The sequence below is a fragment of the Myxocyprinus asiaticus genome, chromosome 34, assembly GCF_019703515.2.
Source record: "Myxocyprinus asiaticus isolate MX2 ecotype Aquarium Trade chromosome 34, UBuf_Myxa_2, whole genome shotgun sequence".
In the NCBI taxonomy this organism is placed as follows: Eukaryota; Metazoa; Chordata; class Actinopteri; order Cypriniformes; family Catostomidae; genus Myxocyprinus; species Myxocyprinus asiaticus.
Window position 1 is genome coordinate 16,388,122 of NC_059377.1, and position 27,995 is coordinate 16,416,116.

The 27,995-nt window shown below is 38.8% G+C and overlaps 3 protein-coding genes across 12 annotated transcripts; 2 read left to right on the forward strand and 1 right to left on the reverse strand.

Moving 5' to 3' along the window:
- The first annotated feature begins 302 nt into the window (after positions 1 to 302).
- Positions 303 to 3,348, forward strand: LOC127425190 (acyl-coenzyme A thioesterase 13-like). The gene is made up of 3 exons (XM_051670903.1): positions 303 to 608; positions 712 to 896; positions 2,090 to 3,348. The coding sequence occupies exons 1-3, from the start codon at positions 525 to 527 to the stop codon at positions 2,244 to 2,246; spliced, it is 426 nt and encodes a 141-aa protein (XP_051526863.1). The 5' UTR covers positions 303 to 524; the 3' UTR covers positions 2,247 to 3,348.
- LOC127425178 (uncharacterized protein C6orf62 homolog) lies at positions 2,329 to 20,124 on the reverse strand. Of its 4 annotated transcripts, XM_051670877.1 has the most exons (6): positions 18,415 to 20,124; positions 18,104 to 18,280; positions 8,665 to 8,841; positions 7,215 to 7,340; positions 3,669 to 3,803; positions 2,329 to 3,586 (listed from the first exon to the last, which is right to left on the reverse strand). In XM_051670877.1, the coding sequence occupies exons 1-6, from the start codon at positions 18,541 to 18,543 to the stop codon at positions 3,461 to 3,463; spliced, it is 870 nt and encodes a 289-aa protein (XP_051526837.1). In that variant the 5' UTR covers positions 18,544 to 20,124; the 3' UTR covers positions 2,329 to 3,460. The 4 variants fall into 4 exon arrangements, with proteins under 4 accessions (XP_051526837.1, XP_051526839.1, XP_051526840.1 ...); XM_051670879.1 differs by lacking the exon at positions 8,665 to 8,841 and having other exon boundaries at positions 18,415 to 20,098; XM_051670880.1 differs by lacking the exon at positions 18,104 to 18,280 and having other exon boundaries at positions 18,415 to 20,078.
- On the forward strand, positions 10,957 to 27,981 carry LOC127425183 (geminin-like). 7 transcript variants are annotated; one of them, XM_051670896.1, is made up of 8 exons: positions 10,957 to 12,228; positions 12,711 to 12,771; positions 13,595 to 13,618; positions 23,064 to 23,135; positions 26,757 to 26,913; positions 27,043 to 27,125; positions 27,352 to 27,462; positions 27,560 to 27,981. In XM_051670896.1, exons 2-8 carry the CDS (start codon positions 12,718 to 12,720, stop codon positions 27,755 to 27,757), a joined length of 699 nt encoding a protein of 232 aa, XP_051526856.1. In that variant the 5' UTR covers positions 10,957 to 12,228; positions 12,711 to 12,717; the 3' UTR covers positions 27,758 to 27,981. The 7 variants fall into 7 exon arrangements, with proteins under 7 accessions (XP_051526856.1, XP_051526855.1, XP_051526854.1 ...); XM_051670895.1 differs by having other exon boundaries at positions 10,957 to 12,771; XM_051670894.1 differs by lacking the exon at positions 23,064 to 23,135 and having other exon boundaries at positions 13,595 to 13,696.
- Positions 27,982 to 27,995: the final 14 nt, after the last annotated feature.

Genomic DNA, 27,995 nt, shown 5'->3' on the forward strand with positions numbered 1-27,995 from the left:
GAAAATATTACTATAAACGTATGCTTGTTGTCAATAGACTTACATCATTTAAACATGTTAAAAATTAAAATGTAAACATTTATATAGAAAATAAGAACAACAACAAAAGTATTAGTAGCATCATTTTCATGATGAAATTTGCATCCAGAGAGTAGTCGTTGAATTTAGGAACTATTATTATTGGACTGGTGGCGTACCGGAACATTTAAACGCAAGACTGAACGGATCCACTGTATATTTCATAATAAAAGTGCACATAGGCGAAAGGTTCATCTTTAAGTTTCTAATACTAATCATTAATTTATTCGTTTGATATAGTTTACATGTTCAGGGAAAAGCAATGCGAATTTCCGTAATATTCACATTTACTATATTTAAGTTGTTTATATTTCAATTAAAATAAAATCAGAAGGATTGACTTTACACCGGAAAATCAATCCACTCTTAATTTGTGGGCCACCTTTCAAACAATTCCCAGTGTACACTTGTCCTTCATTGTGTTTTAGTATTTGCAAAATTTAGTAATGGTTTCCTTGTCTGTAAATTCATTAAAACAGATCATGCGAATGATGGTGGACAGCCCTGGATTTGACCGGGTTTTAAAGAAGGTAAGTGTCGCGCGAAGACACTGCAACCTTGAAGTTGATATGCGTACCAACGTAACCAGTTCAACCTGCGACGAGCATAATTAACCGTTCATGTTGTGACCAGGTTGAAATAGTCTCTGCAACCCCTGGCAGAGTTGTGTGTGAGATGAAAGTGGAGGAGGAACACACCAACAGAGGAGGCACTCTTCACGGAGGACTGACAGCCACGCTGGTGGATGTGATCTCCACTACTGCCATCATGTACTCTGAGAGAGGAGCGCCTGGAGTCAGCGTCGACATGAATATAACGTGAGGATTTTTGGTGTAGGTTTGTGTTTAGAAGTACACTGCCAGTCAAAAGTTTGGACCCATTCTTTGTTACTAATTACAAACTTTAGAATTACATTAAAGGAACAGTTGACACAAAAATGAAAATTCTCTCATCATTTACTCACGCTCATGCCATCCCAGATGAGTATGACTTTCTTTTTTTTTTTTTACTGAACACAAACGAAGATTTTTAGAAGAATATTTCAGCTCTGTAGGTCAATAAAATGCAAGTGAATGGTGGCAAGAACTTTGAAACTCCAAAAAGCACATAAAGGCAGCATAAAAGTAATCCATATGACTCCAGTGGTTTAATCAATGTCTTCTGAAGCAAAATTTCTCAATATTAAGTCCTTTTTTACTATAAATCTCCACTTTCACTTTCTTATTCTTTTGTTTCTGGCAATTTGCATTCTTCGTGCATATTGCCACCTACTGAACAGGGAGGATAATTTTTTGGAAATGGACTTAAATATTGATCTTTTTCTCACCCACACCTGTCAAATCACATCTGAAGATATAGATTTAACCACTGGAGTTGTAAAGACTTATTTCATGATTCCTTTGTGCTTTTTGGATCTTCAAAGTTCTGGCCTCCATTCACTTACATTGTATTGACCTAGAGAGCTGAAATATTCTTCTAAAAATCTTCGTTTGTGTTCAGCAGAAGAAAGTCATACACATCTGTGATATTATGAGGGTGAGTAAATGAGATCATTTTCATTTTTGGGTGAACTGTTCCTTTAAAGTCATCAAACTTGTGAAAAAATCCCAAATGGACCAAAACAATCTTATATTTTAGCTTCTTCAAAGTAGCCACCATCACAGCTATGCACACTCAATCAACATTCATGAAGTACTCACCATGCATACCAGTATTAAAGAAGTTCCCATTTATGCTGGATACTTGTTGACAGCTTAACGCCTTCAAAAATCAAGTTTTGTAAAGAAACAAATACTTGGTCACGATTTACATTTTTCCACAAAGCTATTTGAAAGCATTTAAACTTAAGCATTTTGATCCGGAGCTTTTCAATTGGTCAGAAACATATTCAGTCAAGCATGTCCAAACTTTTGATTGGTAGTGTAGCTATAATATGATTACAAATGTGTGGGATCTGATGTCATGAAATAAGGTTATATTTGGTACTGAATATTTTTCCACTTATTAACAGATACATGAATGCTGCTAAAATCGGAGAAGACATCCTGATAACTGCACAGGTTTTAAAACAAGGACGGACTTTGGCATTTGCAACAGTAGATCTAACTAACAAGGAGAATGGAAAGCTTATTGCTCAGGGAAGACACACTAAGCACCTTGGCAGCTAATTATGTACATATCCTGTAAATAACATTTTCTTGATGATATATAATAAACTCCATCATAAAAATGTTTCGCACTTTGTTAGGATATGTTCAGCTCTGTTTATTTCAAACAATGGATACATAAAGACAAAAGATACACCTTTCCCTTTGCTGACTGTGAACTTAAAATTTCAAAGTGGGAAATAAAGTAATGATTTTATGCCATATGACCCAACGAAGATGGCTTACAGTTACCAAGTCCCCAAGCACTGCAATAATTAGTACTCATTCTCAGAACAGGGTTGTCTATAAAAGAAAAACAAAACTAATGATCCATTTTGAGTTCTCCACAAGATTTCTTATTAGGTACATGAGCTCATCTCCCATCACATACTCACCACCAAAGATTAAATCTGTTATCAGAAGCTTGTATGTATATAGTGCTTGATTGGTGACAATTACCATCCCAACCCCAAGAAGAAAAAAACAGCGTCAGAATTCCTCCAAAAGACATGAGTTTGTCAAGGTTCTTAGACATACATCATGCCACTCACCTCTGTCCCCTTCAGGCACCACACCTCCAGATATTATAAAATATATCAAAATAAGGTCTGTCATATTATTGGCAAGGAATAACACTCAAATTAAAATGTCCAGCAAAAACTAAGGCAGTACCACAGAATGAGAAGCAATGCCTACACCAAATGAGTTCTACTGATCACCTTCTAAATAGAAGCCTTTAGAGGAAGACTACCCAGGCTCTTTGTCACTGGTTGTCATTACTCATGAAATCCCTAGTACTATAATTTTCCCAATAATAGAGACAATATAGCTATCCCTCATGACACTGATGTTAAAGCCATTCCAACACAAGAGGAACACATTTAAGAGACCTCTGTCATTGGTTTCCATTTTTTTTCTTGTCATTTTGTAGGTTTTTCCCTTAACGTAGAGTTCCTTTTGTGACTGGTATTATTGACGGTGCAGCTCCAAGAAAACAACCACTCAAAGTCAATGTTCATGCAAGTAAAAAAAAAAAAAAAAAAAGAAGATCAAACAGAGGGTAAATGAGGTGAACCAAACCAAGATTGGTTGAAAGAGGGGTTAAAAAAAAAAAAAAACTAAATTAATCTCAAGATGAAAATGAGTGGTTAACAAAAAGGAGAGTTCCAAGCACAAGTTCAATTCTATTCAACTGAGGGATGTGTAGATTGAAGGGTGTCTTCCATGCGTTTCTCCTAGTCAGGCATGTATGGACGGAGGTGGTCCTCGATGTCTCCAACCCCCCAACAGGTGAGCTGGTCCTGTGGCAGGTAGAGACAGAGGCTGCACAACTTGAAAACTGTGAGCTTGGTTTTTGGAGTCTGTGGAAGGAAGCAAATATTAGAGGTTTGTTAGGTGTATTATTTAATGTTCACCTTTATTTCCTTATGTTTTTTAACCAACCTGTAAGTGCTGTCTGTCCATGAAGAGAAAGACAGACTGATTAGGGTTGTTTATAACCATGCCAGCCTTGTCCTTCCGACCAACAGCATGTAAAAACTGTTTCTCATAGTCTGCGTGGTGAAATTCAAACTTGGCCTGTGAACATAAATGTAACTTTAGTCTTATTTTACATTTACAGTTTTACAATTTATTTATTTCTTTTTTTATCCCCTTTTTCTCCCAATTTTAAATGCCCAATTCCCACTACTTGGTAGGTCCTCGTGGTGGTGGTGCGGTTACTCATCTCAATCCGGGTGGCGGAGGACGAATCTCAGTTGCCTCCACTTCTGAGACCGTCAATCCGCACATCTTATCACGTGGCTCGTTGCGCATGACACCGCGGAGACTCTGCATGTGGAGGCTCATGCTACTCTCCGCAATCCAAGCACAACTTACCACGCGCCACATTGAGAGCAAGAACCACTAATAACGAACACAAGAAGGTTACCCCATGTGACTCTACCCTCCCTAGCAACCAGGACAATTTGGTTGCTTAGGAGACCTGGCTGGAGTCACTCAGCACACCCTGGATTCGAACTCGCGACTCCTGGGGTGGTAGTCAGCGTCAATACTCACTGAGCTACCCAGGCCCCGCCGTCTTAAATTTATTTTGACATTTTCTGAAGAGTGGTGTTTGCCTGTGCAAAACTTGTCTCTTCAATACTATGGTGTTTTGAGTGGTTATCAGGGCATTGACATTAGAGGTCAACCGTTAGTAGATTTTGCCAATACCAATAACTACGGTGCTGGAAAAGGCAAAAAAACTATTTTTTGGCCGATAGTTATTTTACATTTATCTATAGAATGTTAAAAAAAGAAAATGTCTTGGTCTTTCCTTACCAAGACAGGCACAGACATAGAGGCTACAAGAGTCCGCAATGAATACAATCCCAAATGCTGTTTACTGTGCAACCAAAACCTCAATAATTACCAGAACATTTTTTTTACTTTAACTTTTAAATGAAAACTAGTCCGAAATACACCAGGGACTCCTATTTTAAAATTAAGGAGTCTTGGCTCCGTTACAATGCTCTATATTTAAGTATTTACAAAATGTATGATAAATAAATTGTTTTTTTATAGCCTATATATTTCAGCAGATGATGTTTAATGAGAAATTAGGTTTATTATTATTCACAAGATATTAAGTTGGAAATACGATGTACAGTTGAAGTCAGAATTTTACATACACATTAGCCAAATACATTTAAACTCAGTTTTTCACAATTCCTGTCTTAGGTCAGTTAGGATCACTACTTTATTTTAAGAATGTGAAATGTCAGAATAATAGTAGAGAGAATGATTTCAGCTTTTATTGAAAAATTTTATTTTATTTCAGCATCACATTCCCAATGGGTCTGAAGTTTACATATAATTTGTTAGTATTTAGCAGCATTGCCTTTAAATTGTTTAACTTGGGTCAGATGTTTTGGGTAGCCTTCCACAAGCTTCTCACAATAACTTGCTTGAATTTTGGCCCATTCCTCCAGACAGAACTGGTGTAACCGAGTCAGGTTTGTTGACCTCCTTGCTCGCACACGCTTTTTCAGTTCTGCCCACAAATTTCGGATTGAGGTCAGGGCTTTGTGATGGCCACTCCAATACCTTGACTTTGTTGTCCTTAAGCCATTTTGCCACAACTTTGGAGGTATGCTTGGGGTCATTGTCCATTTGGAAGATCCATTTGTGGCCAAGCTTTAACTTCCTGGCTGATGTCTTGAGATGGTGCTTCAATATATCCACATAATTTTCCTTCCTCATGATGCCATCTATTTTGTAAAGTGCACCAGTCCCTTCTGCAGCAAAGCACCCCCACAACATGATGCTACCAACCCCATGCTTCACGGTTGGGATGGTGTTCTTCGGCTTGCAAGCCTCGCCCTTTTTCCTCCAAACATAACGATGGTCATTCTGGCCAAACAGTTTTTTGTTTCATCAGACCAGAGGACATTTCTCCAAAAAGTAAGATCTTTGTCCCCATGTGCACTTGCAAACTGTAGTCTGGCTTTTTTATGGTGGTTTTGGAGCAGTGGCTTCTTCCTTGCTGAGCAGCCTTTTAGGTAATGTCGATATAGGACTTGTTTTACTGTGGATATAGATACATGTCAACCTGTTTCCTCCAGCATCTTCACAAGGTCCTTTGCTGTTGTTGTTCTGGGATTGATTTGCACTTTTCGCACCAAACTACGTTCATCTCTAGGAGACACAATGCGTCTCCTTCCTGAGCGGTATGATAGCTGCGTGGTCCCATGGTGTTTATACTTAACTACTATCATTTTACAGATGAACGTGGTACCTTCAGACATTTGGAAATTGCTCCCAAGGATGAACCAGATTTTTGGAGGTCCACAATTTTATTTTCTGAGGTCATGGCTGATTTCTTTTGATTTTTCCCATGTAGGCCTTAAAATACATCCACAGGTACACCTCCAATTGACTCCTATTAGCCTATCAGAAGCTAATTGGCCAACTGACTAAAGGCTTGACATAGATTTCTGGAATTTTCCAAGCTGCTTAAAGGCACACTTAACTTAGTGTATGTAAACTTCTGACCCACTGGAATTGTGATAGTCAATTAAAAGTGAAACTATCTGTCTGTAAACAATTGTTGGAAAAATTAATTCTGTCATGCACAAAGTAGATGTCCTAAACGACTTGTCAAAACTATAGTTTGCTAATATGAAATCTGTGGAGTGGTTAAATTAGTTTTTAATGACTTAAACGTCTGACTTCAACTATATGTGCTTACGGGGCACGCATCCATACAGTCACATTTTTCTTTGCATGCTCTCGCTTCAACTTAAAACACTTTATTAACTAATCAAACTATGCACTGAACAAAATATGCATTAAAGTGAGAATAAGAATATTGATTAATATTGTCAGTGATAAAAGATTTAGATACAGTAAATCCACACAAGGTGTCAATAGCCCCTTTCAAACATGCAACCAGGTAAATTACAGGAAAATCGTTGGGTTGCCTTTACTGGTAAATATACCAAATGTGCTGTTCACACATACCATCAGTAGTTCACACATGACCTCTAAACTGGAAATTTAAGTAATTTTCTGGAAAGGGCTGTATGTGTGAATGTGACTAGTGATTGTTTTTATTTCATTTCTTGAGGCTGCTGTTATACTGTAGAACTAATCCGTTCCAACTATAGAATCTTCCAGCGCTGGCCACAGAGGAATACGGAGGAAATAAAAAAACATTGGGTTCAGACCAAGCAATTGAACAAAGTGTGAAAGCACACTAAATCTATGGAATCTTTTTTGCCCTTTTTTACATATCCAGGTGAAAACTGCAAATCTGATTGCTTAGAAAAGTAAAAGCACTCCTCCACAAGCATTCATGTCCGTAGCACAAACTGTGTGGGGTTACAAGTCAAAGTTTAATACTTGGGGTTAGAGGTTTGTTCAAATCTTTAACCCCATGTATGAGCAATAGTATTAATGATGCTCCAAGCACCACTAATTATGTTTTTGGGCAGGAGAAAACCATACCTGAACAGGCCTGAACGATTCATGTTCAGCCCCTTTCCATCTGGAGAACAGGAGACAGACAATCTTCTCAATATCGTTGCGGGGCCAAAGGATGAAGTCCATCTCCTGGGTACAACCTATCACATCCTATTAGGATTCAGAAACAATGGTGAGACATAAATATCAAGTGATGACACATGGATGTCTGGACAAGACAGAGCATTACGATTGCAACGCAGTAGTAGCTTAAAGGGATAATAAAAAAATAAAATATCTTATTTACCCTCATGCTAGATGTGTATGACTATTTTCTACTAAACACAAATGACGATTTTTAGAAGAATATCTCAGCTCTGTAGGTGCATACAATGCAAATGAATGGTGGCCAGAATTTTAAAGCTCCAGAAAGCACAAAGGCAGCATAAAATAATTCATAAGACTCCAGTGGTTAAATCTATATCTTCAGAAGTGATATGAATATTTATCAATATTTAAGTCCTTTTAAGATTTTATTAATAGTGTGTAACTTTTAACTTTAGAGGCACTTTAACTTTGAAATACAACAGGGACTCATATTTTGAAATGTTTGCACTTCACTGCTTCCAGCTGCTCATTCAAACAGATAAGGGAAATAAAATGTGCACTCCTACAATAATCTAAAACATATTACAATATAAACAATTAAAAGTAAACATTGTCATATTTCATCAACATTATATCATCATCATCAACAGCTGATCTTTATTGGTAGCTTGTCATAAATTTCCGATATGGCTTAATGATTGTTTACTGCTCTGCAACAGCTGGAAATACTCACAAGCCCTCACATGCTTGGAGAAAATACAGTGCCGTGTTTTCACTTTGAAGGACACAGTGCATGCATTTATTTAATTAAATCGTATTCTTTTGAAGTTTGATAATCACATTAGGTCATATCATGATTCCTGTCTTTCCGCCCCAAATTTAAGACCTCTTTAAATAAAAATTAAAGACTTTTATTGCATCGTTTAAGATATTTAAGACTTTTTATGACGTTAAATTTGGGAAAACTGAATTTAAGACATTTTAAGGATCTGCGGGAACCCTGTTATAGTAAAAAAAAAAAAAAAAAAGAAAGAAAGAAAAAGGACTTAAATATTGATCTGTTTCTCACCCACACCTATCATATCACTTCAGGTGACATGGATTAAACTACTGGAGTCATATGGATTACTTTTATGCTGCATTTATGTGCTTTTTGGAGTGCTAAAGTTCTGTCCACCATTCACTTGCATTGTATGGACCTATAGAGCCGAGATATTTTCCTAAAAATCTTTGTTTGTGTTATGCAAAATACAAGAAAGTCAGATACATTTGGGATGGCATGAGGGTGAGTAAATGATGAGAAACAATTTTTGTGTGTGTGTGTGAACTATCCCTTTTATCTTCAACTGACACTGCTGAAAGAAAACCAATGTGTCGCAATACTTACTCTACGCATTGACTGGTAACGAGGCGCGTGCAACTGCACGACATCTTTCTGGAGAAGTTCTAAAGAACTCTCTAAGGAGTAGCTTGAATCCTTCACACCTTTAAGGATATTTTCCTCATAGTTGTTGGTCATCACAGGGACCACCTCAGCTACTTCAAAGAGCGCGGACTTCTTTCTCTGCAAAAGTGGTTCAAAGGAACATTAGAACAATCCCTGTCATCACGAATTTCTTGAGAAGAATTCAAAGTGGTTCCCAATTCTTAATGTTGTTTTCACAAAGTCGCATGCTTATTTGAACCACATAAATGTACCTTTTCCTTGAATACGAAGGCAATGTAGATCTTGAAGTCAAACTGATCAGCCAGAGATTCTCTTTTCTTTCGTAGCTGGGCTCGGAGTCGGTTTCTCGTTTGATTCCTTCGAGAATTTGGGTCTCCCATTGTTACTGACAGTAACAATATTTCTTATGCAGACTGTTTTTTTTTTTTCTCTATCTCTCTTTGTGTTTTCCTGACAGTAGACTAAGTGGCTTTTCAAAACTAAAGAAAAGCTATAACCAAGCACTACCTGCAGCACATACTAATTCGAAGGGACACATTTTGTAAAAACAAATCGTCATTTTCAGATCAATGTGGGTAACGCACATGAACCATGTAAATTTGCACTGTATTCTTGCTTTACTACGTTTTCGTGTGTTACACCTGTTTTAGTTTGTGTGTGTGTGTGTGTTAACTAAGGGAAACCACTCATATAACACGACCCAATCCAAATATTAAATCGTTATATGGTCGACTGTGTTTTAGCACTGAAAAGAAGACGGGTGACACAAATGCCTGCTACACTGAAAATCCATACAAACAGATTTGTGGACGTGTTTGTGTGTGAAAGGGGTCAGATCCCTGGCTTTAGTTAAATAAACCTTGCTTAACGTTATCTAAAAAGCTGACAAAGAGACTTGACTATTGTTGCGGACTTTTGAAAGTCTCTTCCAGGATCGATTCTTCTGGTTTGTATCCATGTCTTTGTATAATAAACCGTCTCATAAAAGCACATCTGAATGACAGGTGAGAAAGACAACCATGGCTGAGAAATACAGATGCCATGAGATCTTGGCATCGAGTAAGAACACGGAGTTTGCTGGACATTTTGGGATTTAAGGGCATAAAATGGACCCATTAACTGTCCTGCCACAGTGGAGTGCCATTTGGAGGCTTTTATTGTGTGGCTGGCTAGCAAACTAATGCTAGCTTAGCTGAATACACACTTTTGCCACTAACTGACAAGCTGGTTGAAGGGAGCTACATCTCTTTCGGGTCCTATATGATTTTAAATCTACAAGAGCAGTCAAGCTAATATTAATCGAAGGTCTGACGGTTACATTTTGTTTTTGCCTTATTTATCTCGATGATAGCGGGGACTGGCTTTCATGCGTGGCTGGCTAACTGGCTAACAATTGTGTCTCATTTTCTCGAGTTTTCCTCCAAGCCCGTTGCGATCCGAGCTAGTACTGCAAAACGATCCTAACAAGAAACCCACGTCTTAATACACCGATCTCAGTGCAAAAAAACCCGCCAGGCTTGATCTCTCCTCCGCGGAGGCTTAGCTAGATGGTATCCGTTTGTTTTCGAGCTTTTCCACAGTCGTCACACAACTGAATGCCATGTCAAGATAAAGTGACAAACCGACCGAAATCCTCCGTTCTCTCAGGTGACAGACGGCGGGATCTGCATCGCGGTGGACCCATAATGATGAAGAGAAACGGTGAAATGTCTTTCGAGTGTTTCGGGCCTTTGATCTGTGTTTGTCGGGAAAATAACAAGCGCTCCTCGCTGAACAAACAACTTAAAATGGCCGATGCGCGTCACGCAGCTGTGCACATGTGACAGATAGGAGAAGGGCGCACGTCATTTTTCTGACAGCCTTATTCATTCCTGTTGTACTGACTGACATGAATCCGTGTATCATTCGTTCGTTTCATATTCAATTAGGAATTCAAAATCGGAAAAACCAAAAACACGAGTACAGTATTAGGTTATTTTAGGATAAACGTCATATAAAAAACATTTCAATACTTAAAGGAATAGTTCACCCAAAATGAAAAAAGCAGTCTCCTAGGCACGATCATGATTTCAAGCTCGATTACTCTTCCTTGCGCCATTTTGCGCTCTGTGGAAGTGTAATCGAGCTTGAAATCATGATGCGGACAACAATAGAGCGCAACAATCTGGTTCTGGAAGTAAACATCACATTCATTTTTTCCATAGACTTATTAATTTTAAACGATAACTTATAAAGACAGTTTAAAGCCAGACCTACCTTGAGCTTCATAAATTGAAGCCATCAGTCTGCATTATTTCAAATTCATTTGTTTAAAAACCGTGTTTGATAACGGAATTCCTGTTGAACAACTACCCATTGTCCAGAAAGATCCACCAATCAGAGAATTGCGGCCAGCAAAGCCCATGAAACCAGCCCAGGAGTGACCGCCCACTCCCATGATGTTAGTGTAAATGACGCAATGGAGTCGGTGTCTCTTCACCCTTAAATTAAATATATTTGTACATATCGTAATATTTAGCAATAAACGTAAAGTATATAGTTTTTTACTTATAATTAACAACCTAAAATCAATAGTTATATTCCAATAATTTTTAATTCGACTATGTCATTTGCAATGCTTCACGGGACTGTAGTTCATGTTTTGTGAAAGCCGGTAAGTACTAGTCTTGTACCTTTATCTTTTTATCCTATTTTCAAATACTTTTTTGCCTCAAATACAAAGTTTGTAATCTTGTGATTCACCTCGGAGCTGGTTAGTTTTATGAAAAGATGCAAAAAATTCATGGAAAAAATACTTCCGGAACCATGACGGCTGAAAAAGTAGGCAGTACTGTTGCGCTCTATGGCAAGTTGTACTGTAAAAATGCATTACGTTTGGTCTGTTCTCACCCAAAACCGATTGGATCGCTTCAGAAGACATGGATTAAACAACTGGAGTCTAATAGATTACTTTTATACTGCCTTTATGTGAACTTCCTTTAAAAAAGTACCATGATACTACCATGATGCCCTAAAACAAGGTATTGCCAAGGTACATGTCCAACAAATCTGGTATTACCACGGTACAGCGTCCAGAACTACCCTTCATCTTAAATTAGTGTCTACTATGAGAACTTAGGCTTCATTAGTTCATGAAACACAAGTAGAACGAATTACAGTAGGCTACTGCTTCAGTTCTACTCGTGTTTTATGAATGAGGCTGAAATTGTCTAATCTGCGGGATACAAAAATATTTACATTTATTTAAATATAGACACAATTAATTGAATGAAGTTTGAACACACAAAACCTGTTTTTCCCTTCTCGTAATATTCATATACTATTTTGAGAAGCAAAAAGTACTGATATCCATTGAATGAGGAGAGGTGGTTTGTTTACGCGCGAAATCTGGAGTCACGTGACGGTACAAAGGCAGCATTTAAGCCACTGGCGCGCTCTTCTCACACACCAAACAGCACGAGTTGACTACTGAGAAGTTATTGAATACATTTCTTGCCATATCAAGTGAGTATTATCTTTGTCTTGCTTGATGTCCGGTAGTTCTTAAGGATTAAATATATTATTGTTTTTTCGTTTCAGAAGTGGCAGCTTTTGTACGGGTTTGAATTACATTTTTGGTTGCTTAAACACAGTCAGAGGCCTAGTCAGCCTTTTTAGGTTAAGCTTTTTTTTTTTTTTTTTTTTTTTTTTTTTTAAACAGACATTACCTTAAATTGTCTCAAATACAGAGTTTTGTACATGACGTTTTTATGACCTCATTTGTACTAAAAAAACAAAAAGAACTGCAAAGGGGAAAAGGTGACAAGTGCTGGGAAATTTTAAATGGTGTCAAGTTACATGACCTAATTTACACTTTCCTTTTTGCATGTAATTGGACCTTCAATCTTGATTAAGGACATGTCCGCTACCAATGTCCAGTTTGTCTTCAGGCTGTTGTGATAAAATTGAGTGTTTTTAATGGAAGGTTTTTTTTGTTTTTAATTTAGGTGAAACATGAGTTCAGTCAGAAGGGTTAAGCATGCAGAGAATCCCTCTGAAAACATCAAGGTATCTGGACCATTTCAACTTGACACTTGCAGAGTCTAACACTATTCATTTAGGCTACTAAAAGAGTTTAATTGATTGTTAGTGACATGGTGTGTCTCCTCTGTGATTGCATTACTGGGTATTTCTTTTGAATTTGGATGCAACATCTCCATAAACTGATAAATGGCACCTTTAAAAGCTAGTGGTTAGTGGTGATGGTCTATAGCTGTTAATTGCCATAACTGTAATTCTTAATTATTCCTGTGTTCTGGTTAAATGGAACATGGTTGGCTTTGTCAAAGAGGGGATGAATGGGGTCAGCAAATTGCCTTTAATTTAAAACTATTTCCCACCTAGAACAAACTGACTTGAGACCATGATCTGTTTCTGAATTAATTACCAATGTGCATAAGCCTTGACACTTTCTGCTTTTAGAAATTCAGTAACCATGTTTTCTCTTCTGCCACTGTATTGCGAGTGAAAACATTAACCAACTCAAACTTGCAGTTTGTCATAAGTAGACTTCTGTGGTGAGTTTTCCACAGTAATTACAGGTTAAAGAATGTTGCAGTAAGATAATAATGTGAAGGGACCAATTGCTGCTCGAGGAATCGGAGGTGTTTACCCCATGAAGCTGATGTGCGTCCTGCCCCTTTCCCACATTTGTTAGAACGGTGGACATGCAAAGTTGGTCGGATACCTCACTTGTTGCTGTCTTGTTAACCTGTCAAGACAGTGTTAAGGCTGGTGAAAGTAGCCTGAGTTACTGTGTACTTTGATAAAGCAGCTTCGCTTTCCTTCTCTCCAAATACCATCATGATTTGTGTTGTCTTATTTTTCTCAGAAATTCCTTGTAGTGCCAACACCTGGAACAGGATCAGGAAGGAGGACATTCCAGGTCCTTCAGCCAGCTGCGGTAAATAAGAACCTGGGACGGATAGTTGAGGTACAAACAGCAATAGCATGCAAAACATGTCAAGAACATGCCTGTCATATTTCACCCCTAAAATCTAGAGCAGTGTTTTCCAGACTGGGGTGCGTGCATCCCTGGGGGATGATGTGGGTACGCGAACAAGATTCTGAGACTTTTTAATCCCAGTCTAAAACAACATTCAAACTGAGTTCTGCAGTGTATGTATTTCTTCTACTAAAGTGAAATGTTGCTTTAAAGGAGTTTGGGATATTTATATTGGGGAAAACAAAAACGTTTTGTTTCAGTGTTTAATGGGGTGAAGATTACCTCACCTTTTTGTTCACTTAAATCCATCTAACTAAAAAACAAAAACAAGCTGCGTATTAACAATTTTCTTCACGGTAAGTAATGCACAGTGACCCATTACGATTCAATGTCACGTTATAATTTAGCTGCAGCAATTGCATGCTTGAGGGTCGGGCGTCCCCGTGCCAGAGTGCATCAGCCGGGTGCAGTTTCAATCTCCATCACCCCCCTTAGATCGGGACTCTTCAACTCAGAGGTGCTGACTACATCGAGAAATGCCAGTGTTGGAGTTATTTACATGACCTGCTGCCTTTTTTGAACTTAAAAGCTATAACGCATTAAATATAACTGCATTAAAGATATAACGCCGGGGTCTTTCCTTTAAAGACGCACGACACGCGAGTTTTGCTTCAGCAGAACGTCAGCTCCGCTTATTCTACAACGAGGGTGTTTCTGTATTTACCTTGTATTTTTGTATAGTTTCCTCATACTTTGTGATCAACATCACCTGAAGCTGTTTTGGAAAGTTTGGAGTGCATCTGGACTGGAAGCTGTGTAATTCTTCCCCCTCCGTCCGTGAGCTGCAGTGCTGCTCTCGCGCATCACTAGTTTCATGTCTGTTCTCCTGTTACGTTAAATGAGTGACTATTCGACACAAATGTCTGGCCTTTTTATTGTCTACGTTGGCAACTAATCGTTTCAGCCCTAAATTAAATCCTATCTTGCGGTTTAAAAAGTGCATAAACTTGCGTGACTTTTTTCAAATGAGCTCAATCTTTCTGACAAAATGTGACAAGGACCTTGAGCTAACCGTGCAAATGCGCAGAAGGCTGGCAATGCCATACCTGCAGTGATGCACAATTCCTGACACGTTACAGGCAGCTATTCTTGCGCACCGGTAGCTCTTATAAAGATGCGCGGTACGGTGTCATGCTCCCGTGCCTATGAGGGGGCGAGTTTAAAAGTTATGCATTATTTAGCACACCCATCTCAAGCCACTTATTCAATTTGTGTATATGGTAAATATAACGTACAAATGTTAAAACAACTCCCTTATATCAAACAAGATAATTGTTAAATCTTCAATATACCTTGTGTGGATGTTATCCAGGGGATACATGAAACTATGAATGTTTGGAGGGGGGTACACCACTGTAAAGTTTGGGAACCACTGATCTAGAGAAATGCAGAGTTTTGTTTAACCGGGACGCAAACAACTACTTTCAGCTAAATTCTCCTTTTTCGGAAGCAAATTTGCCCAGACTAGCTATACACCTGCTGTCTCAAGCTTTTGAGATATTGATGGGCTACATGCATGCCTAAACTTTCTTAGTGCTGCAACAACTATGATAAAACTTGGTATTATTGAAACTACACCCACTGAGCACTTTATTAGGAACCCTTGTACACCTACTTCATGCGACTATCTAATCAGCCAATTGTGTGACAGCAGTGCAATGTATAATCAATCAGATAAGGGTCAGGAGCTTCAGTTTTCACATTCCCCATCAGAAGGGGTGGGTGGGGGGTAGTGATTTGGACCATGGCATCATTGTTGGTGCAAGACAGGCTGGTTTGAGTATTTCGGTAACCGCTGATCTCCTGGGATTTTCATGCGCAACAGTCTCTGAGTTTACTCAGAATGGTGCCAAAAACAAAAGTGTGTGTGTCCTGGTTATGTACACTCCATCTATCCAACACCAATTCCTAGGGAACAATCCCATAATTCCTATTGCCTCTGCCATTTCCTCAGCTAGTCAAGCAGTATTTAAGTGCTCCACCAAAACCCCAAACAAGCCCATGAGGAAGAAATGAAAGCGGTACTGCCAAATGAAATTAAGGGAGTATCAAAAGGGAAAATGTATAGATGCAACGCCGATGCTAAACAACTCTTCTGTTGCTGGTGCATGGAGGCTCCAGAAGAGATTGGAGTAGACAATCCTTATGTAATGGGTAACAGCATTTTAAAAAGGGATAACATTTAAAAAAAAAAAAAAAAAAAAACAGCACTTCCCAACGCCACGCCAGGAGACCAAATAGGAAAGGGTGGCCAGCAGACATGCTACATCTGTGACACGCACACATTGCACTAAGTCAATGGTTGACTGGGTGAGTTTGCAAATAAGAATTTTTAAGTGATGTCTGCCCACAGACCCATTTGTCCTGCTAATTTGAAGTGTAATATGGATGTTGTTTGGATTTGTGTTTAGTGATTATTGGGCTATATAAACAATTGACTAAGCAAGAGGTGTTTTGTTCCTGCAGTCTGCCATTTTGGGCAAATGTTTGTCAACACTTGTTAAGGTTTGGATTTTGTGTACCCTGTATGCAACAATGTCCTTTGCCAGTCACATGTCTAAGTGATTAACTGCACTACTTGTGGTGGTTTTCTGAGATGGTAACACATTTTATTTGTGCTACAATTGTGTGGCTTGTTCTTAAAAATTCAACCTTTTGTAGCACCAGTGCCATGTACAAAGTTAACGTACAGCCCTGGAGAGGTCAACAGAATGGCCAGACTGGTTCGAGCTGACAAAGGCTACAGTAACCTCTCTGTACAATTGTAGTGAGCAGAATAGCATCTCGGAATGCACAACGCGTCGAACCTTGTGGCGGATAGGCTACAACAGCAGAGGACTGTGCTGGGGTCTTTTTATTAGGGACCATGGTGTTCCTAAAAGTGCTCGGTGATGAATGATCGACAGTTTTCGTTTTTAGTTGGATATCAGCGCTCTGACAGAATCTCCATCAGTAATGCCACTTCACAGTAGTGGAAAAATCAATTTCTATGGAAAAAAGCATTTGAAAAATGGTACGAAGCTGCATCTGATATAAAATGCTTTATAGAAGCTTTTAGTTTGGTGTCAGTTAAATTTCTTCATTTTGATCCGTAAATATTAAACTCCAAGCTAGTTTCCATTTTGCAAAACAACTTGTTACTTGAGGCCTAATTCACTGAGTGCACACATGCACTGCAACCAGATTAAGTGCAATGCACTGAGAAAGGGGCTGCAGTTGTTTTGACAAATTGATGTTTGTTTTGTTTGAACGTCAAATGTACCTGTGAATTGAATGGCATTTAACTGAAATCTTGCATGTAACACTAGTAATTCTGAAATGGGCTTTAATCTTTTTGATTTATATATTCCTGCTGCGTTAAAACTGTGGACAAACACAACGCAATATTGCAATGGGTTTTTTTTTTTTTTTGTTTAATATAAAAGGCTTAACTTTTTTTCATAGGAATAGTCCTATGCATGTGGCCCCTGGACATGCTCTTGTGAGATCCACCCATTAGGTGTGTGTATATTGCAGTGTTTAAGTCACACTCAAACTCTGTTTTTAAGAATGGCAAAGCTGTTCCCAAAAGGAAGATGTGGAGCGCTGAGCAAGAAAAGGGCTCAAAGAGAGTCAAAGCATGATATGATTCCGATATGGCTTAATGATTGTTTACTGCTCTGCAACAGCTGGAAATACTCACAAGCCCTCACATGCTTGGAGAAAATACAGTGCCGTGTTTTCACTTTGAAGGACACAGTGCATGCATTTATTTAATTAAATCGTATTCTTTTGAAGTTTGATAATCACATTAGGTCATATCATGATTCCTGTCTTTCCGCCCCAAATTTAAGACCTCTTTAAATAAAAATTAAAGACTTTTATTGCATCGTTTAAGATATTTAAGACTTTTTATGACGTTAAATTTGGGAAAACTGAATTTAAGACATTTTAAGGATCTGCGGGAACCCTGTTATAGTAAAAAAAAAAAAAAAAAGAAAGAAAGAAAAAGGACTTAAATATTGATCTGTTTCTCACCCACACCTATCATATCACTTCAGGTGACATGGATTAAACTACTGGAGTCATATGGATTACTTTTATGCTGCATTTATGTGCTTTTTGGAGTGCTAAAGTTCTGTCCACCATTCACTTGCATTGTATGGACCTATAGAGCCGAGATATTTTCCTAAAAATCTTTGTTTGTGTTATGCAAAATACAAGAAAGTCAGATACATTTGGGATGGCATGAGGGTGAGTAAATGATGAGAAACAATTTTTGTGTGTGTGTGTGAACTATCCCTTTTATCTTCAACTGACACTGCTGAAAGAAAACCAATGTGTCGCAATACTTACTCTACGCATTGACTGGTAACGAGGCGCGTGCAACTGCACGACATCTTTCTGGAGAAGTTCTAAAGAACTCTCTAAGGAGTAGCTTGAATCCTTCACACCTTTAAGGATATTTTCCTCATAGTTGTTGGTCATCACAGGGACCACCTCAGCTACTTCAAAGAGCGCGGACTTCTTTCTCTGCAAAAGTGGTTCAAAGGAACATTAGAACAATCCCTGTCATCACGAATTTCTTGAGAAGAATTCAAAGTGGTTCCCAATTCTTAATGTTGTTTTCACAAAGTCGCATGCTTATTTGAACCACATAAATGTACCTTTTCCTTGAATACGAAGGCAATGTAGATCTTGAAGTCAAACTGATCAGCCAGAGATTCTCTTTTCTTTCGTAGCTGGGCTCGGAGTCGGTTTCTCGTTTGATTCCTTCGAGAATTTGGGTCTCCCATTGTTACTGACAGTAACAATATTTCTTATGCAGACTGTTTTTTTTTTTTCTCTATCTCTCTTTGTGTTTTCCTGACAGTAGACTAAGTGGCTTTTCAAAACTAAAGAAAAGCTATAACCAAGCACTACCTGCAGCACATACTAATTCGAAGGGACACATTTTGTAAAAACAAATCGTCATTTTCAGATCAATGTGGGTAACGCACATGAACCATGTAAATTTGCACTGTATTCTTGCTTTACTACGTTTTCGTGTGTTACACCTGTTTTAGTTTGTGTGTGTGTGTGTGTTAACTAAGGGAAACCACTCATATAACACGACCCAATCCAAATATTAAATCGTTATATGGTCGACTGTGTTTTAGCACTGAAAAGAAGACGGGTGACACAAATGCCTGCTACACTGAAAATCCATACAAACAGATTTGTGGACGTGTTTGTGTGTGAAAGGGGTCAGATCCCTGGCTTTAGTTAAATAAACCTTGCTTAACGTTATCTAAAAAGCTGACAAAGAGACTTGACTATTGTTGCGGACTTTTGAAAGTCTCTTCCAGGATCGATTCTTCTGGTTTGTATCCATGTCTTTGTATAATAAACCGTCTCATAAAAGCACATCTGAATGACAGGTGAGAAAGACAACCATGGCTGAGAAATACAGATGCCATGAGATCTTGGCATCGAGTAAGAACACGGAGTTTGCTGGACATTTTGGGATTTAAGGGCATAAAATGGACCCATTAACTGTCCTGCCACAGTGGAGTGCCATTTGGAGGCTTTTATTGTGTGGCTGGCTAGCAAACTAATGCTAGCTTAGCTGAATACACACTTTTGCCACTAACTGACAAGCTGGTTGAAGGGAGCTACATCTCTTTCGGGTCCTATATGATTTTAAATCTACAAGAGCAGTCAAGCTAATATTAATCGAAGGTCTGACGGTTACATTTTGTTTTTGCCTTATTTATCTCGATGATAGCGGGGACTGGCTTTCATGCGTGGCTGGCTAACTGGCTAACAATTGTGTCTCATTTTCTCGAGTTTTCCTCCAAGCCCGTTGCGATCCGAGCTAGTACTGCAAAACGATCCTAACAAGAAACCCACGTCTTAATACACCGATCTCAGTGCAAAAAAACCCGCCAGGCTTGATCTCTCCTCCGCGGAGGCTTAGCTAGATGGTATCCGTTTGTTTTCGAGCTTTTCCACAGTCGTCACACAACTGAATGCCATGTCAAGATAAAGTGACAAACCGACCGAAATCCTCCGTTCTCTCAGGTGACAGACGGCGGGATCTGCATCGCGGTGGACCCATAATGATGAAGAGAAACGGTGAAATGTCTTTCGAGTGTTTCGGGCCTTTGATCTGTGTTTGTCGGGAAAATAACAAGCGCTCCTCGCTGAACAAACAACTTAAAATGGCCGATGCGCGTCACGCAGCTGTGCACATGTGACAGATAGGAGAAGGGCGCACGTCATTTTTCTGACAGCCTTATTCATTCCTGTTGTACTGACTGACATGAATCCGTGTATCATTCGTTCGTTTCATATTCAATTAGGAATTCAAAATCGGAAAAACCAAAAACACGAGTACAGTATTAGGTTATTTTAGGATAAACGTCATATAAAAAACATTTCAATACTTAAAGGAATAGTTCACCCAAAATGAAAAAAGCAGTCTCCTAGGCACGATCATGATTTCAAGCTCGATTACTCTTCCTTGCGCCATTTTGCGCTCTGTGGAAGTGTAATCGAGCTTGAAATCATGATGCGGACAACAATAGAGCGCAACAATCTGGTTCTGGAAGTAAACATCACATTCATTTTTTCCATAGACTTATTAATTTTAAACGATAACTTATAAAGACAGTTTAAAGCCAGACCTACCTTGAGCTTCATAAATTGAAGCCATCAGTCTGCATTATTTCAAATTCATTTGTTTAAAAACCGTGTTTGATAACGGAATTCCTGTTGAACAACTACCCATTGTCCAGAAAGATCCACCAATCAGAGAATTGCGGCCAGCAAAGCCCATGAAACCAGCCCAGGAGTGACCGCCCACTCCCATGATGTTAGTGTAAATGACGCAATGGAGTCGGTGTCTCTTCACCCTTAAATTAAATATATTTGTACATATCGTAATATTTAGCAATAAACGTAAAGTATATAGTTTTTTACTTATAATTAACAACCTAAAATCAATAGTTATATTCCAATAATTTTTAATTCGACTATGTCATTTGCAATGCTTCACGGGACTGTAGTTCATGTTTTGTGAAAGCCGGTAAGTACTAGTCTTGTACCTTTATCTTTTTATCCTATTTTCAAATACTTTTTTGCCTCAAATACAAAGTTTGTAATCTTGTGATTCACCTCGGAGCTGGTTAGTTTTATGAAAAGATGCAAAAAATTCATGGAAAAAATACTTCCGGAACCATGACGGCTGAAAAAGTAGGCAGTACTGTTGCGCTCTATGGCAAGTTGTACTGTAAAAATGCATTACGTTTGGTCTGTTCTCACCCAAAACCGATTGGATCGCTTCAGAAGACATGGATTAAACAACTGGAGTCTAATAGATTACTTTTATACTGCCTTTATGTGAACTTCCTTTAAAAAAGTACCATGATACTACCATGATGCCCTAAAACAAGGTATTGCCAAGGTACATGTCCAACAAATCTGGTATTACCACGGTACAGCGTCCAGAACTACCCTTCATCTTAAATTAGTGTCTACTATGAGAACTTAGGCTTCATTAGTTCATGAAACACAAGTAGAACGAATTACAGTAGGCTACTGCTTCAGTTCTACTCGTGTTTTATGAATGAGGCTGAAATTGTCTAATCTGCGGGATACAAAAATATTTACATTTATTTAAATATAGACACAATTAATTGAATGAAGTTTGAACACACAAAACCTGTTTTTCCCTTCTCGTAATATTCATATACTATTTTGAGAAGCAAAAAGTACTGATATCCATTGAATGAGGAGAGGTGGTTTGTTTACGCGCGAAATCTGGAGTCACGTGACGGTACAAAGGCAGCATTTAAGCCACTGGCGCGCTCTTCTCACACACCAAACAGCACGAGTTGACTACTGAGAAGTTATTGAATACATTTCTTGCCATATCAAGTGAGTATTATCTTTGTCTTGCTTGATGTCCGGTAGTTCTTAAGGATTAAATATATTATTGTTTTTTCGTTTCAGAAGTGGCAGCTTTTGTACGGGTTTGAATTACATTTTTGGTTGCTTAAACACAGTCAGAGGCCTAGTCAGCCTTTTTAGGTTAAGCTTTTTTTTTTTTTTTTTTTTTTTTTTTTTTAAACAGACATTACCTTAAATTGTCTCAAATACAGAGTTTTGTACATGACGTTTTTATGACCTCATTTGTACTAAAAAAACAAAAAGAACTGCAAAGGGGAAAAGGTGACAAGTGCTGGGAAATTTTAAATGGTGTCAAGTTACATGACCTAATTTACACTTTCCTTTTTGCATGTAATTGGACCTTCAATCTTGATTAAGGACATGTCCGCTACCAATGTCCAGTTTGTCTTCAGGCTGTTGTGATAAAATTGAGTGTTTTTAATGGAAGGTTTTTTTTGTTTTTAATTTAGGTGAAACATGAGTTCAGTCAGAAGGGTTAAGCATGCAGAGAATCCCTCTGAAAACATCAAGGTATCTGGACCATTTCAACTTGACACTTGCAGAGTCTAACACTATTCATTTAGGCTACTAAAAGAGTTTAATTGATTGTTAGTGACATGGTGTGTCTCCTCTGTGATTGCATTACTGGGTATTTCTTTTGAATTTGGATGCAACATCTCCATAAACTGATAAATGGCACCTTTAAAAGCTAGTGGTTAGTGGTGATGGTCTATAGCTGTTAATTGCCATAACTGTAATTCTTAATTATTCCTGTGTTCTGGTTAAATGGAACATGGTTGGCTTTGTCAAAGAGGGGATGAATGGGGTCAGCAAATTGCCTTTAATTTAAAACTATTTCCCACCTAGAACAAACTGACTTGAGACCATGATCTGTTTCTGAATTAATTACCAATGTGCATAAGCCTTGACACTTTCTGCTTTTAGAAATTCAGTAACCATGTTTTCTCTTCTGCCACTGTATTGCGAGTGAAAACATTAACCAACTCAAACTTGCAGTTTGTCATAAGTAGACTTCTGTGGTGAGTTTTCCACAGTAATTACAGGTTAAAGAATGTTGCAGTAAGATAATAATGTGAAGGGACCAATTGCTGCTCGAGGAATCGGAGGTGTTTACCCCATGAAGCTGATGTGCGTCCTGCCCCTTTCCCACATTTGTTAGAACGGTGGACATGCAAAGTTGGTCGGATACCTCACTTGTTGCTGTCTTGTTAACCTGTCAAGACAGTGTTAAGGCTGGTGAAAGTAGCCTGAGTTACTGTGTACTTTGATAAAGCAGCTTCGCTTTCCTTCTCTCCAAATACCATCATGATTTGTGTTGTCTTATTTTTCTCAGAAATTCCTTGTAGTGCCAACACCTGGAACAGGATCAGGAAGGAGGACATTCCAGGTCCTTCAGCCAGCTGCGGTAAATAAGAACCTGGGACGGATAGTTGAGGTACAAACAGCAATAGCATGCAAAACATGTCAAGAACATGCCTGTCATATTTCACCCCTAAAATCTAGAGCAGTGTTTTCCAGACTGGGGTGCGTGCATCCCTGGGGGATGATGTGGGTACGCGAACAAGATTCTGAGACTTTTTAATCCCAGTCTAAAACAACATTCAAACTGAGTTCTGCAGTGTATGTATTTCTTCTACTAAAGTGAAATGTTGCTTTAAAGGAGTTTGGGATATTTATATTGGGGAAAACAAAAACGTTTTGTTTCAGTGTTTAATGGGGTGAAGATTACCTCACCTTTTTGTTCACTTAAATCCATCTAACTAAAAAACAAAAACAAGCTGCGTATTAACAATTTTCTTCACGGTAAGTAATGCACAGTGACCCATTACGATTCAATGTCACGTTATAATTTAGCTGCAGCAATTGCATGCTTGAGGGTCGGGCGTCCCCGTGCCAGAGTGCATCAGCCGGGTGCAGTTTCAATCTCCATCACCCCCCTTAGATCGGGACTCTTCAACTCAGAGGTGCTGACTACATCGAGAAATGCCAGTGTTGGAGTTATTTACATGACCTGCTGCCTTTTTTGAACTTAAAAGCTATAACGCATTAAATATAACTGCATTAAAGATATAACGCCGGGGTCTTTCCTTTAAAGACGCACGACACGCGAGTTTTGCTTCAGCAGAACGTCAGCTCCGCTTATTCTACAACGAGGGTGTTTCTGTATTTACCTTGTATTTTTGTATAGTTTCCTCATACTTTGTGATCAACATCACCTGAAGCTGTTTTGGAAAGTTTGGAGTGCATCTGGACTGGAAGCTGTGTAATTCTTCCCCCTCCGTCCGTGAGCTGCAGTGCTGCTCTCGCGCATCACTAGTTTCATGTCTGTTCTCCTGTTACGTTAAATGAGTGACTATTCGACACAAATGTCTGGCCTTTTTATTGTCTACGTTGGCAACTAATCGTTTCAGCCCTAAATTAAATCCTATCTTGCGGTTTAAAAAGTGCATAAACTTGCGTGACTTTTTTCAAATGAGCTCAATCTTTCTGACAAAATGTGACAAGGACCTTGAGCTAACCGTGCAAATGCGCAGAAGGCTGGCAATGCCATACCTGCAGTGATGCACAATTCCTGACACGTTACAGGCAGCTATTCTTGCGCACCGGTAGCTCTTATAAAGATGCGCGGTACGGTGTCATGCTCCCGTGCCTATGAGGGGGCGAGTTTAAAAGTTATGCATTATTTAGCACACCCATCTCAAGCCACTTATTCAATTTGTGTATATGGTAAATATAACGTACAAATGTTAAAACAACTCCCTTATATCAAACAAGATAATTGTTAAATCTTCAATATACCTTGTGTGGATGTTATCCAGGGGATACATGAAACTATGAATGTTTGGAGGGGGGTACACCACTGTAAAGTTTGGGAACCACTGATCTAGAGAAATGCAGAGTTTTGTTTAACCGGGACGCAAACAACTACTTTCAGCTAAATTCTCCTTTTTCGGAAGCAAATTTGCCCAGACTAGCTATACACCTGCTGTCTCAAGCTTTTGAGATATTGATGGGCTACATGCATGCCTAAACTTTCTTAGTGCTGCAACAACTATGATAAAACTTGGTATTATTGAAACTACACCCACTGAGCACTTTATTAGGAACCCTTGTACACCTACTTCATGCGACTATCTAATCAGCCAATTGTGTGACAGCAGTGCAATGTATAATCAATCAGATAAGGGTCAGGAGCTTCAGTTTTCACATTCCCCATCAGAAGGGGTGGGTGGGGGGTAGTGATTTGGACCATGGCATCATTGTTGGTGCAAGACAGGCTGGTTTGAGTATTTCGGTAACCGCTGATCTCCTGGGATTTTCATGCGCAACAGTCTCTGAGTTTACTCAGAATGGTGCCAAAAACAAAAGTGTGTGTGTCCTGGTTATGTACACTCCATCTATCCAACACCAATTCCTAGGGAACAATCCCATAATTCCTATTGCCTCTGCCATTTCCTCAGCTAGTCAAGCAGTATTTAAGTGCTCCACCAAAACCCCAAACAAGCCCATGAGGAAGAAATGAAAGCGGTACTGCCAAATGAAATTAAGGGAGTATCAAAAGGGAAAATGTATAGATGCAACGCCGATGCTAAACAACTCTTCTGTTGCTGGTGCATGGAGGCTCCAGAAGAGATTGGAGTAGACAATCCTTATGTAATGGGTAACAGCATTTTAAAAAGGGATAACATTTAAAAAAAAAAAAAAAAAAAAAACAGCACTTCCCAACGCCACGCCAGGAGACCAAATAGGAAAGGGTGGCCAGCAGACATGCTACATCTGTGACACGCACACATTGCACTAAGTCAATGGTTGACTGGGTGAGTTTGCAAATAAGAATTTTTAAGTGATGTCTGCCCACAGACCCATTTGTCCTGCTAATTTGAAGTGTAATATGGATGTTGTTTGGATTTGTGTTTAGTGATTATTGGGCTATATAAACAATTGACTAAGCAAGAGGTGTTTTGTTCCTGCAGTCTGCCATTTTGGGCAAATGTTTGTCAACACTTGTTAAGGTTTGGATTTTGTGTACCCTGTATGCAACAATGTCCTTTGCCAGTCACATGTCTAAGTGATTAACTGCACTACTTGTGGTGGTTTTCTGAGATGGTAACACATTTTATTTGTGCTACAATTGTGTGGCTTGTTCTTAAAAATTCAACCTTTTGTAGCACCAGTGCCATGTACAAAGTTAACGTACAGCCCTGGAGAGGTCAACAGAATGGCCAGACTGGTTCGAGCTGACAAAGGCTACAGTAACCTCTCTGTACAATTGTAGTGAGCAGAATAGCATCTCGGAATGCACAACGCGTCGAACCTTGTGGCGGATAGGCTACAACAGCAGAGGACTGTGCTGGGGTCTTTTTATTAGGGACCATGGTGTTCCTAAAAGTGCTCGGTGATGAATGATCGACAGTTTTCGTTTTTAGTTGGATATCAGCGCTCTGACAGAATCTCCATCAGTAATGCCACTTCACAGTAGTGGAAAAATCAATTTCTATGGAAAAAAGCATTTGAAAAATGGTACGAAGCTGCATCTGATATAAAATGCTTTATAGAAGCTTTTAGTTTGGTGTCAGTTAAATTTCTTCATTTTGATCCGTAAATATTAAACTCCAAGCTAGTTTCCATTTTGCAAAACAACTTGTTACTTGAGGCCTAATTCACTGAGTGCACACATGCACTGCAACCAGATTAAGTGCAATGCACTGAGAAAGGGGCTGCAGTTGTTTTGACAAATTGATGTTTGTTTTGTTTGAACGTCAAATGTACCTGTGAATTGAATGGCATTTAACTGAAATCTTGCATGTAACACTAGTAATTCTGAAATGGGCTTTAATCTTTTTGATTTATATATTCCTGCTGCGTTAAAACTGTGGACAAACACAACGCAATATTGCAATGGGTTTTTTTTTTTTTTTGTTTAATATAAAAGGCTTAACTTTTTTTCATAGGAATAGTCCTATGCATGTGGCCCCTGGACATGCTCTTGTGAGATCCACCCATTAGGTGTGTGTATATTGCAGTGTTTAAGTCACACTCAAACTCTGTTTTTAAGAATGGCAAAGCTGTTCCCAAAAGGAAGATGTGGAGCGCTGAGCAAGAAAAGGGCTCAAAGAGAGTCAAAGCAGAGGTGGCAGTAAAATCCACAAGCCCAGAAAATGAGAACCAGCCTGAAGGGATCACCCAAGAAGCTTATGAGTTTATGATCAAAGGTAACTAATCACATGTGTATAGTTCAGTGGTGTTGATTTGGTATGCATTTATTGCAAGTTGTGGGGGGGGGGTTTGAAGATGGTAATGGAAAGTTCTTTATAACTGTAATGAAGACAGTTTCTCTCCAGAAACTCCTGGCTGCTCATACTGGAAGGAGGTAGCAGAAGAGAGGCGGAAAGCCCTGTTCAGTGTTCTCCAGGAGAATGAAAAGGTGAGTTAATTACTAAAATGTGGTGGCTAATGTTTAGCCATCCTGCACCACCTCTCTTGACAGGGCTGATGAATCTGTCATGAGCCTTTTTAAGAGTGACCCCAGGTGCTACTGTGATTTCTTTAACTTATTTCACTTGTAATGCTCCTAATTTTAAATATGAACTTTAACTGATTTTAACCGAGATGATGCATTGTTTACTGGTCTGAATCCATTTCAAAATTAGTTGCACAAAGACATTGAAGCCAAAGATGAACAGATTGCTCAACTGAAGAACGAGAACGAAGAGTTGCAGGAGTTGGCGCAGCATGTACAACACATGGCCGACATGATTGAAGTATGAAATGGCGTCTAGAAATAGATACGGGAATATTGATGTACATGTCTATAGTGGTTGTGGACCTGCCCTTTTTAATTTTTTTTTTTTTTCTCAGAGATTAACTGGTAAAAGTCCAGACAATCTAGAGGAGCTGCGAGAGATGGCCTTTGATGCAGAGGATGAAGCGGAAGCATATGAAGATGAGGAAGAAGAGCAAAATGAAGAGAGCCAAGAAAGTGTGGATCTGGGCCCAGACGAGCACATCATGGTCCAATGTCAAGATAAGGATGATTCCACAACAGAAGAAAGCTGAAATTACTCCTTTAGAAAATATTGAACTGAAAAGAACTGAGACCAGTGGTTTTGGTCTGACGTGATTTTTATTTTTAGCTTATTTGCTTTGCGGAACTAACGTGCACCTTTTGTTTTAATACTATTTTAATTTCTGTAAATGAGCTTTATTTTCAGTACCCATAGTTATTGTGCATTTTCACTGCCAGTGTACATATGTAAAATTAAATGCAATGGAAAAACTCATTTTGTACAAGTGC